The sequence below is a fragment of the Ursus maritimus genome, unplaced genomic scaffold (genome assembly GCF_017311325.1).
Source record: "Ursus maritimus isolate PB19 unplaced genomic scaffold, ASM1731132v1 scaffold_2, whole genome shotgun sequence".
Lineage (NCBI taxonomy): Eukaryota > Metazoa > Chordata > Mammalia > Carnivora > Ursidae > Ursus > Ursus maritimus.
Genome location: NW_024424452.1, coordinates 25,109,980 through 25,126,812, shown reverse-complemented (window position 1 = coordinate 25,126,812; position 16,833 = coordinate 25,109,980). Strand labels below are relative to the sequence as shown.

The following is a 16,833-nucleotide window of genomic DNA, read 5'->3' as shown; positions in this document are numbered from 1 at the left end:
TGAACTCTTGGGTGATGGGACCTCCACTGGAGGTGGTGCCAAGGCAAATGTCAAAAAGGGACTTTTGCTGTGGCCAGAGCTGGCACAGGGGTAGCCAAGCTGGCCTGGGAAGCCAGCCAAATGAGACTGGCCTGAGAATGAATCACAGCTGCATGGTAGAAGCCCAGCACTTCAAATATCAGGTGACCATGGGGAGATCTACAGGGACTGGGTTAAAATTTCCCTTTTCTGGATATCACCAAAACCCCAGGAGGCTCTAAAGAAGCCAGACTTTTGGGGGGAGGAGCAAGGGTTAGAGGGCTTGTATTTCAGTCTGTTCCCAAGACCCACAAAGTATAGACAGTGAGGCCCACTGATAAAACATCCATTTTTTAAGTAAACTCTATGCCCAAGCTGGGGCTCTAACTCACAACCCAGAGATCAAGAGTCGCATGCTCTACTGACTGCGTCAGCCGATGCCCCCCAATTTAAAATTTTTTATAATTAGAGTTCAAAGTGCAGACAGAAGTCAACCACCAATAAGCGAGCGCTGAACTCTGGGCTGGGCCCTGAAGTAGAGATAATTAGGACAGGCAGTCTCTCGGGCCTGCATTGTTTCCTGTCTGTTCTTCCCGGCTCCTCTTTGGCTATCACTTACTCATTGTAGCTCCTTTTCCATCTAGTATGGTGCCGGAATGTTTGCTGTAGGAATTAATTTACACCTTTTCTTTCATTTTGTTCTTAAAAAGAACCATGTAGGCATAAGTTCGTTAACCGGATTCAGAAATCCAATCATGTAAACAACGTAAACACCTTAACGAGAAAGGTATAAAAAAGAAAGTGAGGCACCAGGAGGGATTCCAGCTTTTTTTATTTTTCCCCTTTTACACAAAACAAAGTAGAAGAAATAATACAAGATTAAAACCGCAAAAGTAGTTAATTGGTAGAACACATATACACAAAAAAATCCAGATAGCAAGACAGGCTTATCTACAATGAGGAAACACATGTAAAAATTAAGGTAGTTGTAGTTTTCATATGAAACATTAAAAAAAAAAACAAATCAAACATATGCTACCATGGGTGCCACTGTTTACAGTAATATTGAAGGGGAGAAAACAACACTTATTTAGGGACAGATATACCACAAGGTCCAGCATCAGTGCAATAAATTCACAAAACTATATTACAGCTAGTTAATCAGAGTTTAAGAACTGTTCCCAAATGTCACATTTTCGGCCCTCAGAGGTTCATTCCTACAGATTTCAGCTATTCTAAATTTCTAGCTACCGAGAGGGAGAATGATTCTAAGACACTTTCCAAGCAGTTACAAAACCTCTGTAGACCAGAGGCCACCTATCATCGCCAGAAGTCTGCTCTCCCCAGCAGCCCTTGCGTTCTTCAGAGAGAGAGAGATCTAGGAAAAAAGTCAGATGCTGGCATAAACACCACTTCCTGTGCCAAACCTATGGGGACCAAAGCAGCCAGCAACTACTTTCAAATAAGAACCTTGAGGCTTACCTTTAAAGGCTTAGTCTGGTCTCAAAAAATTAGTAGGCTAAGATTATTTTCTACTGAAATGAATCTTGACTAAGTATAGGAAGACATAGCTATCCTTTATTGGCTGGTGTTGGAGTGAAGGTCATAGACCTGAGTCTTAACCTATTACATACTTTAGTTTCAGTCAGCTGAAAATCTGAAATTAAAAATATGCTAAAAATCCAAAACACAAACTTCTGGAAGCCTGCTGTTAAAAAGCCTCTAAGGATCTACTAACTCGAAGTCTAAGAGCAAGGAGAAACGAGCTTGAAGCCTGTCATAGTCCCCGTTTGGGAGGAAAGATCAATGTTTCTTACAAATTACTAAGTTTTGCCCAAGGCAGAAACCAACACACACTAGGGCATGCAATTGGTTTCATTTTATTCCAGAGTATTCTTCTCCCACAGTATAGAGACAGCATGAGGAATGAATCTTAATTGGTCTCTTCATCGGAAGTGGTCAACTTGGTCTCTATATTCATGAAGCCAGACAGTTTAAGCAGACTGTGGAAACAGACAATAGAACCAGCTTCCTGTAGCCACAGACCACTAGCCTGTATCTAGCTAAAGCAAAGAACAACGGGAACAATTATCCAAAGTTACAGTTAACTGTACTCAAAGGTGAAGTTCACCACTATATTATTTTAAAGGAAGTTGCCTAAAAGTAAGAATTGAATTAACCCGGGTGAGAAAAATCAAAACAAGTCGTACTCACGAATGAGTTGTCCATATAAGGCCAACTGATGAGAATGCATCCAGCTACACTTCACATGAAGACACTATGCGTAAAGCCTTACTTGGCAAGTCTGAATTTCTACTAAGGGCAGATAGAGGGAGGGCAAAGAGCTACTTCTGTAACATTTTAGTATCCAGACAGCATAACAGAAACTGTTCCCAAGGACAATGTATATGCCATTCATGACACTGAATAAAGCAGATGCATTATTCATTTTTCTTTTCTTTTTGTTTCAGAAGCTTATTTATCTCCCTTTTGGCCATTCCAATGTACTTCAAAATGATTCCATGCTGATTTAATCCAGGAAGCAACAGTAAGAAAGTCACTTAAAAATAAACAAAATGAAGGAGACAGCAATTAATTTCCTGTAGATTATTACATTTTATAGAAGGTAGTTTTCCAGGCTATTAGGCACTCTAACGGGAGGAACCAATATAAAATCCATTACTCTCATTGTATTTATCCCCCGGAAACTTCGGCTGTCACATCCCCCCGCCCCCAGATAACACACACTGCTTACTTTGACCTCTCGCATGTCACTTTCTACCTTGGTTATTCTGTTCTGTCTTAACTTACTGTGTGACCACAAAGTCCCAGAAAACAAGGACATGGGTTTTAGTCCTCTCTCTCTACTCCCAATTCCTCCATCAGTGCATTAAACTCGATAAACACACACATATTTGTGACTAAGTTCCAGTCGGACTTCAGTGGCCAGAATATGCCTACAGTTCTTCCTCGAAGACTTACCTATCAGGTAGGTGAGCAGCAGGTTGTGGACTTGCTGTCCCACCCAAGCAACCGCAGCAAGAGAAATGATCATGGTCATGAAGTACTAATAACGAAAACAACAAGAATTTATCAACTCCTAGAAAGAGACTAGGAAGCTTAACTGTAGGATGTTGTTTCAAAGGTTGGAAAATAATCTAGTATTATCACTTTTCTTTAAAAAGACTTGTTACTTATATAAAATCCATAGAAAACTCCACTAGATCTACTTACAGAATTTACATACATTCCCTCCTAGAATTACTATCATTCTCTGTATAAATTAATTTACAGTTATACTACTTTTACAATTAATAATTCACATTGTAACCTTATGTGAAGCTAAAGATAAGAGAACAAATGCTTTTTAAGTATTTGTCTCCTATTTCAATAAGTAAAAGAAACAAAAATTTCGCTCTACTAGAGTACAAAATTAAATGCAAATGTCATTTTAACTTCCAATAATTCAGTCTAATGCATACAAACACTCAGAGGAGTTAAACTAATGGATACATATCAAACTACTGAATATAAATATCAAACTATTAAAACAAAAAGGCCATCATTAGACTACAATGAAGTAAAAACAGACCCAATATTAAAATTTTGCTTTACTGAAATAAGCCAAAACAAAGAAAGTACCATTTTAGGCTTTTCTTCCTTTAGTGTAAAGAGGCGTTTCCACCAGCCCACAGCTCTGCGTCGAGTTTTTACCAGATTGCTACAAATTTCATGGAATCTTTGCTGTTGCTCAGTGGTCCTACAAAAAAAATTTCCCCTTCGCTATAAGCAAGTCTTTATAGTAAACAGAAATATATCATCCTCTCAAATTTAAAAAGCTATCTCCTAAAAAAAGTTTAAATAAAAAACAACAATTCTCTTATCTTACAATCGTGAAAAAGTTTCTGTACCATTAAGACACCTTGGAAAGTTCAGGAATAAATTTTCACAGAAAGATACGTGTATGTACAAGCAATGGTAATCTGTGCTTCTAAAACCACATTTCGTTAATTATAGTAACAAAAGACTCAAGGCTACTATGGGCCATGCAGAAATCAGTATAAATTAATTTCTCTATTCCTCTATTATTTTTCAAATCCAAATGAATTCTGGGTTGTAGCCCATCAGTGTCTCACTATTTTGAGGAAGACATGAAGTTTCGACCTCGCAGCTGTATTTGAGCAGTCTTAGTAAGATAATAACTACTGCATTCCAAGCATAATACCTTCAGCCTGGCTTTATACACTTGATGCCAAGGCAGCAACAAACAGCTCAACTCCACATTCTTTATAAATTTAGTCCCAGTGAGGAAAAAAACAAATGGCAGTAAAAACAGACAAAGATCCTCCAAGAAAGCCCTTTTTAATGTTTTTTGGATTCTGATTTAAAAAATAAAAAGTTCACCCTTATACTGTCTTTGCTCTACAGATCTATTGGCTGCTATCATGAAGCAGAACCTACACTGGGGGCAGGTTCCTTTCGCTCCTCTAGTTCTGGTCCCTGTAAAATTGCAGTGACAGATACAGCAGAAGGGTTCCTGACGAGCCCTGCAACTTCTTGTAAACAACCAGACCTTATACAACGCCCCATGGTCAAGGCCGAATTGTGGCTATGCAGTGTTCTTCCTTCCTCATTAAGATCAAAAAATAAAACTGCTCTGGACTGAGCCACATACTGATTACCATGAAATTACCAGTGTTTATTTCTGAAAACTTTTCTCCAGGAGTTATGAATTAGCAGATTAGAAGGTCACCTCACTAATAAAGTCAAGGTCCGAGGTTGATTTCCTTTGTTAAGTTGCTACATTACTTCGTTACAAACTTGCCCAAAAACAGCAGCGTAACTCATTACTACATGTGAAAAACAATTCAAAGGTTATTTCCTAACACTAATCCATTCTGCTAGATGGGAAACATTTTTAAATAAACATGCTTAATTATCCCATAACTTAAGCAAATTCCCCTAAAGTGTCCAAATTTGTTCTTAAAGATCCATAAGACATGTATTTAAAATTATTAATTTTACAGAATTATTTTATAATTTGCTATTATCAGGGGAACAAAAATAACCCTAAAAAAACTAAAGATACATGTAGATTACTGATCAAATTAAAATAAACAACCAAGGGAGAAAAGCAACTAAGTCAAAAAAAAAAAAAATCTACTCCAACATCTAGTTTTGTTCATTATTTCGATCAAAAGTGAGAAATGCAACATTCCAAAGGGAAGTTAAAATATTTTAATGAATCTGTTCTGAAGCACTTGCTACGCGTGTAGCTATCTACCAGTACACTGCATCAACGTCAACCTTAAACACAAGATCCATCCTAAGAGTCAAAATATTTCACAGCACTCAGAACAGTGCCTAACAAAAAAGTAGACATTCAATAAATAGTTGCTAAATAAATGGACAAAAATTTACATTACTGTTTTCATATTCATTCAAAAATAGCCTGCAAAATATATTATCTTAAATATCAAAGAAGATAAATGTAAACTGTAAACACACTATTTCTATGGAAAGCTCCTTATGAGTTCTGCAATATTTGATAAAACATTACCTCAAAAAAAACCTCACTTCAATAAAAAGGTTTAGAAGGGGAAAAAAAGGCGAAATAAGTGCTAGGGTGCCTGGGTGGTTCAGTCCGTCAAGTGTCTGCTTTCAGCTCAGGTCATGATCCCAGGATCCTGCTCAGCAGGGAGTCTGCTTCTCCGTCTGCACCCCCCGCCCCATGCTCCTGCTCGTGCCCGCAAAAATAAATAAAATCTTAAAAATAAATAAATGCTAAACTATAAAAGAACTATGGAGATATAAGTACCGGAAATTCATGATTTATAACTGCATCAGCTAAGAAATTCTTCATATAAAAGCAACAATCCTAATCCCTAGGTATCCAATAGTTAAGACAATACACTAATCACAGCCACCAGGTTCAGTAACTTCACAGAAATTAGCCAAATCATTATACCACCTACCATTTATTGGAGCCAAAAATTCTAGGAGCTAGAATGGGAACAAGATAGTCAGCCAAGCACAAAAACATAACAAAACAGGAAACACCGGACAGAACAGATGGATCTAGATAGTAGATAGTCCTGTTAAAAAAAAAAAAAATTAATGAAGGTTAGAAAAACATAGTCATTACTCTTCCTAGCTGAAGATGTTTATTCACTTAGTCTTTTGGGTCTCAAAAGGTTATCTGCCTTTTTCATTCTCAGTTTCTCACAAGTGGTTTTCCCAGAAGCTTCAGAATCTGATGACATCATAGCTGCAATGGTTAATGTAAATATCAAGAGACAAAAGCTCCTTGGGGTCCTCAATACTTTTCAGGAGGGTAAAGGGTCTTAAGGCCAAAAAGTGGGAGAGCCACTGATTTATTCAACTGCTTTAAGTTACCGAGTTTACGTAAGTACTACAAATTCTGAAAACTAGGAGAACTGCTCTAAGAAAAGGCATTCTTTACAGATTACACGTTACAAAAGACTTAAGGCACTTTCAAAAATGGAGGCTGTGTATTACCTGAGCCCTTATTAATAACAAGCATAATCCACAGTAATTTAATAGCTCACTTACAGAAACACCAAGGAAACTACACCCATGATGGCAGGTGGAAACCAGGCTCTTTCCCATCTGAGGACTTTATCAGCCATCAGCATCACTTCTCCCCATCCCTGCAGCTGCTCTTCCAGACTTGCAGTCTCTGCAGCCTACATAAGACCAACATGTAAAGCGATCATTTTACTACTCCCAACATTTCTCTGCTTCCCAGAGAGTTAAAAAATTTTAAGACACCAAGGATGTAAAACAGCTTTCAACTGAGTCACTATCTTAAATTAGTTTCTAAAAAATTCTGCAATTTTGGTACCAAAGACAAATCAATTGGGGCGGGGGTGGGGAGGCAGCCTAACATTTAACAGTCACCTTCCAAGTACAAGCACAGGACTACTCTTCATACATAATGTTAACAATCCTTATAGAGCCCCTAAAAGTGTATGGGATAATGAGAGCCATTTAACAAAAAAAGTGACCTCAGAGTGGGTAACTAGCCTCTCTCAAAGTCATGCACTACTAAGTGGCAGCACCCAAAATATAAAATTAGATCACTTCAAGTTTGCTCTTTTTTCAGGTGGTTAGAATTGATCTGTTGTTTTGTCCTTTCATTGATTTATGCCCCTACTTCTAAATCCATTAGGAAAGCCTCTCCCTGAACAGCATTCAATTTTTAAAATAGCTTTGTGTAATGCAATCATTTAGATGCTGGCATCATTTGCACAATTAAATAAAACTACTTTCACCAAATTACATGAGGCATCTTAAGCTCAACATATCTCCTCAATACCATGAATGCTTCTTACACTTATCAGGACATTTGGTTAGACTTCAGATTTCTCCGCAAATCTGACAATCTGCTGAAAGTAGACTTCTGGAACGAGCCAATGTGGCAAAAAGCCCCTGAACTGATTTAGGTACAGGAAAAAAAAAGGAACCCACGTGCCCTTATAAATGTTATCACGGGGAAACATACAAAAAACAGAGGACAGTGCAGCCTAATCTTAATAAAGATGCTATCTATCTGTGCTGCACTGATCACTTTGGTGACTTCAACATTTCTGACTTTATCATGCTTGATATAGGTAAACATGAGATTACTATGTGCCAGAGACTCTAAGTATTTTATATGCTTATATTTTAATTAATCCTGCCAATAAGCTGAAAGGATGGTATTGTTACTATCCTCATCTACAGATGAAGTAACAGATACAGAGACGTTAAGAGATCCGAACCCAGGAAATCCAAAGCCAAAGGCCTTGTTCTCCTTACAGTTACACTGCTCTGCTGCTAAGAGCAGTTGAAGTCCAGGCCTTGATAACACAATAAACTGTGAATTTTGGCAATTACTTCGTTCTTCACTCAATCCTCTTAACTGGAACCTGCCTGGGGCTAACTATGCTAACTATAGAGAAGTGTGTTTGTGTGTGTTTAAAGGAACAGGTCACGCATTTCTAAAAACCAATGCAAAATGAAAATCTCTCACAATCAAAACTGCCCTGCAAAGTCACTCAATTCGTTAGCACCTGGGCTCTTGGAATATCAAACGTCAAAGATTAAATTCTTTGGCTCCTCTATTCACTGTGGCAACGGACAATAAGCAAGGATTTCTCTGGTTTTTGCCTAGATCGTGCCGTGAAACTCCTGGGGAGCTTAAATTTGTCCGCCTGTGATACGGCACTGCAGTTCCTTCAGACCCCTGCTTATTCTTCACACCCCCGCTCCCTTACAATCTCCACACAAACGCAAGGTCCTCCCACTGTCCTTCCTGCTGGACTCTAGTCCCAGTGCTCTGCGGTTTAAGCTGTGCCAGCTCTAACAAATTCCCGGCAGCAACCCTTTGACCCTCCACCCCTGCCCAAGTATTGGGGGAAAAGAACGAAGGGACAGCCTGGTTGAAATCAAAGAGGGGAAACCCGGATACGACCGGGGGCCTGGGGCTCAAAAGCGCTCGACAGGCCCCTCGCGGCCCTCTGCCAGGCTTCACCCCAGGCTTATCGCAGCCGCCCTTCTCCCACTTCTTCTTCATCCCCTATTCGCGGTGCCTGATCACGCGCCCTCCTCACCCCGTCTTGTACCTTCCCCAGGGGATGTGAGGGGTCGACATGTCTAGTGACCGCTACGCTGCACATACCCAAGAGGCCCAAGGGGCAGGGGTCGTCGCCTGCGCCTGGGAACCGGGAGAGGAGGGCCGGGCCCACCACGAGTGATAGGAACGAGGCCGCAAGCGCCGCCAGGCTAAGCCCACCCAAGTCTGGAGGCCCTGCTTGGTTCCTTCACGACTCACCAGGAGGTTGGTGCTGCGATTATCGCCCTCCGCCATCGTCCCTGAGGTGCTGCCTTAGCGGGCGCAAGCCGCCCCCCCAAACGAGCTCCCGAAAAAGATCCACACAGCTAACTAGCGCGAGGGTACGCCCCGCAGGCCGCTTATATAGCCCAGCCACCTTTCCCGACAGTCTTCGCGAAGCCCGCTCCTCATTGGGTGGATTGAACTCAAGTTTCGGGGGAGCTCGACCAACCGCCGCCCAGCGCATGGCTTGAAATCGAGGTCAAAGGAGACCGGGGCCTCTCAGGGCGAGGGGGCGGGGATAAAGAACGACCAACCAGCGCCCAGGAGCTATGTGACGCCCCGCCCAGGTCTCCGGAAGCGGTTGAACTGCCGCTGCGGTGCCTCCCTTCACTGCCCATCACCGCCCGCGGTATAACTAGGGGTGGCCACCGTGGTGTCTCCCGGGCCTTCTTCTGTTGGAATTCAAAGCAGCTAAAGAGACTTACTGGAGTTTAGTTCTTGAAGAAACAGGACACGCATTATCAGGCGGAGAGCAGAGATGGGCGCGTGACGCGGACCTCGCTGTGATCAAGGGGCCAGGGACCCGTCGCTCTCGCTGCGCCCCCCTGCGGCCGTTGCGTCTAATCCCTGCTCTGGCTGTCCTGGCCAGGCCCCTGGGCACTTCTGCCCAGACTTGAGACGCGGACACTCGTACCCACCCCATGAGGTTTTGAGGACGAGTGGAAAGAGCTGTTTCTGTACATTGTCGGCAGTTTGCCGCATCTAACCATTAAGAGTAAGGCCTTAGCTAGATTGGGGGACGGGGGGGCTCTGGGCATAGTTCTCCAACTTGGGGGGAAAAGCACCGATTTACAAAGTTGGGTTATTTATGTGGGTCTTCGGGAAAATCCTTTGTGGGACAGGGCGTTTCGGTTACTTATGAAACGATGAGCTCCTTCTCCATAAAGGGTCTAGTTTTGACAGAACCTTGCTTACATTAGAGGTCTTGCAAAGGAAAGATGTAAACCCTCTCCTAAGCAGTGGAATTCATCAGCAATTTAGGAACTAGAGGAACTACTAGATAACCCCAAAATGAATTACTTCCGCGTCTTTTCTCTGCAAGATTTCAAAATGCATTTAAGTGCTTTGATTTTCATTAATCAATACGAACAAAATCACGCCGAGTGTTGACCTGGTCAGAGATGTTTTGGGAAAACTTACTATAGCTTTTACCTTTCAAACTTTTTTATAATCACCTATATTATGCCTATATATATTTACTTTAAATGAATTCCTTAAATAACTACCCAGATTCTTAAGAGTTCAGGGTAAGGCATAAAGAAATGAGAGAATACAGCTACAGAACTCATGCAGCCCTAAGAAAAGCCAGTGGGGACAGGAGCACTGTGAATTTCATGGAAGGGTGTGAAATTTACCATGGATGGGAGTGGGGGTATCTGGGGGTGGGGGAATCTGGATGGGGGGGAAATACTGGGGAGGAGAGAGAAAGCCTTTGCAAAGGAAGGGGAATCTTCAATAAAGTGCCACTTTGGGGGGAAAGTAAGTTTCTTGTAGGTAAGATGCAGCCAGTCGATATAGAGATCCCATTTGGGGAGATTTTAAAGCTATGAAGTTTGAGAAGCAGGCCCTCACCTCCGTCTTCAAAGGAATTAAAAGGTCCCAATCAGCAGCCACATAGTGAATATATTAAGCACTGAGTACAAAATCTCGGTATAGACACAGGAGTATCTCCTTCCAAAGAAGCCACAGAATTCTTATGCTTTAAAAATGACATTTCTACTTTGGGAAATCAGTCTCTACTACAAAATGCTTCTGGTTCACCCAAGTTTCCTGTGTACAACTTAAGACTTCAACACCAACTTGTGAAATTGAGGAAGGTAAAAAAAAAAAATTGAAGCAGTACAGGTTCCCCTCTCCCCAGCTCAAGGAGTGTGCTCCCAGACCTATTTGCAACTTAAGAGTCCGGGAGCACTGGTACAAGGTCTTTCTGTAAACTTCCAATTGGTTTTATTTAAAAACACTTACCCTTAGTGCTCTTTTGAGCTTTGTTTTTGTACTACCAAAACAGGATGTGATCCTTTGAAAGGTGCCCAAAGACAACACAGTTAACATAAATCCTCTTATAATGATCTAGCAACAACAAAATGCAATCTGATTTCCAGATATTTAAAACAAGCCAGACATTTTAATTCTATTTTCCTTCAGAGCTTTCACGCCCCAGGGGAATACACCTGTCAATAATGTCCTGTGGTTTTGTTTTTAAATACTGACAAACTTGAGTTTAATAAATTACACAATACTAGAACTTACCCAAAGAAGTAAAATTCTCACTGCTGCTCGAAAATATTATAGTAATTTGAGGATTTAAAAAAATAAAATTACTTTGAGGGGTGCCTGGCTGGCTCAAGTCAGTAGAACATGTGACTCTTGATCTCAGGGTTGTGGTTTAAGTCCCACATTGGGGGTAAAGATTACTTAAAAATTCTTTAAAAAAAAAAAAAACACGTTGAGAACTAAGCTTTAAAAAAATTTTTGAAGGTATTAATACTTAAAAACAAACTCTACCCATATTCCAAAAGTAAGTTTTCTGGAACCTACTTTGACCAATAAATTCAGAGCTTAAATGCTACGTCTTTTAAGACTTTATTTTCTGAAAAACGTATTTCATACAATCTTTGCTGTGTTAATGCAAATATGCACAAAGTAGGCATGTATTTTTGTTTTCCAAAAGATGCATTATGAACATTTTCAGGAAGCTGGTGTGATTTATTCAACTTTTAATCTTAAATACAATCACAAAATTATATCCATCAGGAGGCATTACAACCTTTTGTACAGAGAAGCCACTTTATTTATACAATGTTACTAGGACAAGGAAGATTCAGTTCAACTCAATTTGCTCTTATAATAAGGGTAAATTAACAAGTGAAGTATGATGCTGCCACTGACATTACAGGTGGGAATATAAGAGAAATTCAAACCAGAAAAATAACTGACACAGGAACTTTAAACAGGAGCTGAAACTTGGACTGTCAGGAAAAGAAAAAAATCAGCCTGTTTTGAAAGAAAAACGTTCTACAAGCCTGCATTTCAGAACAACATGCAATTCCTTGAGTTTACCATCTTCAAAAATCAAACTAATTGTATGACAGTTTTACATTAGCACAACAAACAGCTTTTCCCTAGTAAGACCAATTTCCATAAAAAGCAAGGGACTCTAAGGGGCTCCTGTTGTACAACTAACCCTTGAACCTGTAAAGCTTCTCAGAGTCCATTTGCCCTTTTGTAAATAAGGGATGGTGACACTGTTACCCAGGCCTAAAAAGCAGGAAAAGTGCAACAAATCCTTAGGGGTTCATAATGCAGTGGATTTCCCCTTCTGCAATGTTTGGAAAAATTTGTAACACTAAGCTAGTTTTCCCCATCGGAGGAATGTTTCTAATACAATCCATGTATTGAAAACAAAATCGACCTCCTTTAAGTGACCCTTACTATCGCCTACCTCTTTGATTTAAGGGGGGGAAAAGTCCTAGCTCTCAATTACATTTTACAAGCCCAAGAGAATATAAGGTCACTGGTTTTCACATTCATCTAATTTTGTCTAAAACAAAGGTACGTGTGCTAACAGTAAAGCATTCACTGATTTTTGATGTATATGAATGGGACTAACAGGCTAATTGTAGGTGCTTCCTTTAATATGAAAAGAATTAGGAGAAAAGAAGAACCAGCTCCTTTGATTTTAGTACTGCCAAAACAAGTAAGCCCCCAAAGTAATTACAAGTATGTGGAGGATAATAGGCCAGGAAGACTTTTCAATTTAAAGTACTGCCTATAATACCCCAGATTTAAAAGGACCTAAGATTGCACATCAACTCTAATATTTGGCTGTACTTGCATTGCCCTGCTCGGCATTTTTTAATGGCTCTTTCCTTAAATTTCACACATCAGAACAACCACAAACAAAAACAATGCAGATAACACCAAACATAGACAATATTAAAAAAAACGACATAGTAAGCTTAGGTAATAGTGGCAAGTGTTAAGGGCAGAAGTGATGGAAGTTTTTCTTTGTATTACAAACCCTCACCCGAACCTGGGGTTTGGGCTCTAAAAAAAAAAAACAATTTAGGGAAGCGGATCAAGAGCTTGATTATCAGTTCACACACAGAAATCTCACATAGCTCAAAAACAACTCACAAGTTGTGGACACAAGCAGACACAAAAGAATGTTAATGATCACCTAGCAAACTATGTGAAGAACTCATGACCAGGAAGAATGAGATCCTGCAAGACACACCAAAGAAAAACTAGAAGAGAAATACACACAGCTCCATAAACCAACGAAGCCTCCACAGCTTTGTAGAGATACCAACTACAATTCAGGCAATTTCAGAAAATCAAAGACAACAAAACACTTAAGATAAACTTCAACTTCCAAGGGTACTCTGAATTGAAGAAGAGGTTGTAGGTTATTCTATACCCCCTGAATCTTAGAGAGAAAGGAAAAGAGAAGAGCAGATCCCTGGTTTTCCACAGGTATTTTGTAGCATCAAAAATGTATGACTTCATAACGAGTGCACTCTAAACTTTATTTTACAAGATAATCCCCCAAACAGAGCCCTGTCTTCTCCATCTGCTCTATCACCAGGGCCATTAACCAGTGATGAAATCTGCAGAGTTTGCTTAGAACAGTTCAAAAAGCCAAGGCTACGTGGCAGAATGACTTCCCACAGGAAGCCAAACTGCACAGACTGGGGTCTGTCCAGAGTGCAGTAAAGAGCAAGCTTTGAAGTCCTCAGTTATTCACATCTGCCCCACAACCAAATGTGTATGTGCCACATTGTTCTCTGAGGGACCAGTTTAAACTAAAAGCGATGGATAATTTACCAGAGGCACAGGTTTCTGATATAAAGCTGTTTTGTTTTTGCTTGGATAAGGTGCCAGGTACCTCTGAAGCCTGAAGTTCACCTCTGGAGCCTGAAGTTCACAGGCAGTAAAATTCACCTATTTCATTTATCTTCTTTACCAAAGAAAAAGCAATTTCTGGATACTACCTGTAGGGACAAACTAGTGTGAACTTGTTTTATCCTTGTGATAAAAGTTTTTTCCTCGTGACAATAAAGAATGCTGCTGAAAAGACTTTACTTTTGAGAGAGCAGAGGTAATCGAGTGATGAATGAAGTAGCTCCCACACAGCCTCTAGGAGATAAAGCAGCGTGCACAACACAATATGGCATTATTATTCCAGATAGGTTGTTTTGATTGTGAAAATAAGGTTCAAATGAATGCAGAAAATAAAATCTGATGCACTAGGTTCCTTAACTCGCTATTAGACACATGGGTATTTGAAAATACCACCTTTCTTGCAATACTTGCCTAGGTATTAGAAAAGCACTGAGATGCACTCTCTCATGGGTGTGTGATTATAGACTGATGTGGCAATCAGAATACAGAAAAGGCCAGAGCTATGTGGAATTTTTCCTTAATACCCTTCAAGTTTGTCTGTGAAGACTGGCAACCAGAAATGATCACAGTCCTAACCTCTAAAATGCAGGAAAAATGTACTCAATCAAGATTTTGTGTTCTACTTTGTGTTGATACGTGATTTTACGAATCCTATTCTAGTCTGGATTTTTATTTTGGATCAACAATTCAGCTTACAGTACTGAAGTGCAATACTAAATTTAAGGAAACCTTGATCATGAATTCACAGCAAACTATTAAAATTGTGCAAAAAGTAAAGTACTTCACAGACTAATAACTGAACTTAAGAAAAGATGATGGTGGTTCTCATTTTTGCTGTTTCGCGTCCATGTCCTAAAATGCCAGGTAAACTAAAGCACTTTTAATTTACGAAACGTAAATTAAAAGTATCAAATGAGAAAACTGAATTAAAAAACATTTCGCTCTACCTCCACCAGAACATCACTTTATTGTTAATCTGTCATCAACAACGTAAAACTCTAGTAGGTTCTCTATCCTGGTTTTTAAAAAGGTAAAAGATTACATTGGATTAGCTACTTTCTATGAAAGAAACTACAGCAATTGCAGAAGAGGGAAAATTTGAATGACCTCCCAAAAATGCACACTATAAGCAAAGGGGAGTGTACATTAAATCAAGTGTCTGTTAGATTCATTACTTTTGAATGCACAGTGACAATTCTGGAAACTGTACATGATAGAATCACAGAAATGACTTAAATAACCAGAATTATATTTTGTGTGTGATCATCAGACCTTTAAACAATCCTTGAATTTTCCATGTTATCAGTCGTTTTGGAGAAATTTCTGTTTATCACTCCAAATGCAGTTGTTAACAACATCAAGATGGAAGCATATGAAATATAAGGATTGAAATAAAAGTAAATTAGAAGGATGGCTAATCTACTAGACCAGGTAAAGGGGGAATGGGTAGATGGTGGGGGATTGGGAAGGAGGACGATGGGTAGTTTTTTTTCCCTTCATTTCAGAAGAAAGTTCTTCCAATGTAGTGTATCTGTTACATAGCTCTCCATTTCCAGTCCATTTCTGAAATTCTTAGCGCATAGCCTTTTTGTACCTACTGGTCAACCCAACCAGTACTGTTGCCAAGCAACAAGTGTTACACGAGAATCTGAATGCATCAAATCTTCCTTGGCTGTGATTTCTTCGCGGCCCCAATTTTCTCTGTTTCTGAGCGGGGTTTGTTTTTTCCTGGATTGTACACACAGGGTCAGGTGGAATGGAGTTCCAAATCACTCTGTGCTCCGCGGCATCCCGATTTCTTTCTGCAGCTAACCTCCTGACACGTTTGCAGCTGTTCTGTGGCAGAAAGACAATCTCCATGTTCAGGCGGTGAGCTTTCTTTCTTTCACCCTTGACCCTGGGGTTGCAGGCCATGGTGTTGGGCGTATCCCTGAGTGCAGCTGTCCTGCAGGATTCACTTCCTAGCGCACCGAGATTTCCTAGGGTTCCTCAGAGTATGCCCCCAGTTGCATCACCACCGACTGTGGTGTGGCTTTGGATGCCTGAGGCTGAGTTGATTCTGGTGGATGTCTGACCTCACTTAACCAGACTCATCTACTGTCTCACCATTCATACCCAGGCTGTCCAACCTTCATACAGCTGAGCCAAGTTATCTAGATTAGTTGCTTCCTTAATGACATAGTCAACCTGTAAAAGTAGGCAGGAAAGTAGTTTAAATCATCTAGACCTTTAAAGGACATATATGAGTTCTAGGAGTTAAGTTTCTAATCACCTGGATTAATCATCCAAAGGATGTGTAGTTGCTATGGTGGAAAGGTTGAACAACTCGAGCTTCCCTCATAATTCCACAGCTTACAAAATGTGTGTCTTGGGAAAGTCACAACCCCTTTGAGCCTTGTAAATCCTTAGATGAAGACAGAGCTCCCACTCACCCCACAGGTATTCTTGGGGTTAAACACATGAAGTCACACTAAGTAAATGTGTAAGCAGTGTAAAAAAAAAGTGCATAGCAGATTCTGAAATATAATTGGATGCTCAACAAATGTCTATTGATTCTGACTCAGATAAATCTTCTTCAATGGTAAGAAATATAATCATCTCTATATTCAGAGAATCCACAGGGCCCAACTGTATGTTAAATGCTCAGTATATGGCTGCTGAATGACAACTTACACCAAAAGCTGTGCACCAAGAACGCTATACTTACCCCACTCCTGTGAGCCCCGTTAACCCTCTTTCACATAAAATTTAATAATACAAAAAAAAGCACCATAGCCAAGCATCCTTCAAACAAATGGACACAGAGCTAGAGACAGACAGTCATGGAGTGCCTGTGTGGCTCAGTCGGTTAAGCGTGGGCTCAGGTCATGATCCCATCGCCCTGGACGGAGCCCAGCGTCCTGCTCAGCAGGGAGTCTGCTTCTCCCTCTCCCTTTGCCCCTCCCCCGGGTAATGTGGGCTCTTGCTCTCTCAAATAAATAAAATCTTAAAAAAAAAAAAAAAAAAAAAAC

At 40.3% G+C, this 16,833-nt stretch overlaps 2 protein-coding genes across 2 annotated transcripts in view; both read right to left on the bottom strand.

Moving 5' to 3' along the window:
• Window positions 1-833: 833 nt before the first annotated feature.
• On the bottom strand, window positions 834-9,007 carry ARL6IP1 (ADP ribosylation factor like GTPase 6 interacting protein 1). Its single transcript, XM_008696935.2, has 6 exons — window positions 8,855-9,007; window positions 6,592-6,725; window positions 5,994-6,113; window positions 3,661-3,778; window positions 3,001-3,085; window positions 834-2,578 (listed from the first exon to the last, which is right to left on the bottom strand). The coding sequence occupies exons 1-6, from the start codon at window positions 8,888-8,890 to the stop codon at window positions 2,460-2,462; spliced, it is 612 nt and encodes a 203-aa protein (XP_008695157.1). The 5' UTR covers window positions 8,891-9,007; the 3' UTR covers window positions 834-2,459.
• Window positions 9,008-11,484: 2,477 nt separating this feature from the next.
• The window catches only part of SMG1 (SMG1 nonsense mediated mRNA decay associated PI3K related kinase), a 98,051-nt gene continuing 92,702 nt past the window's right edge, over window positions 11,485-16,833 (bottom strand). Inside the window, exon 63 of the mRNA XM_040635268.1 lies at window positions 11,485-16,009. Coding sequence (XP_040491202.1) covers window positions 15,932-16,009 — 78 coding nt within the window. The 3' untranslated portion in view covers window positions 11,485-15,931. The remainder of the gene's footprint in view (window positions 16,010-16,833) is intronic.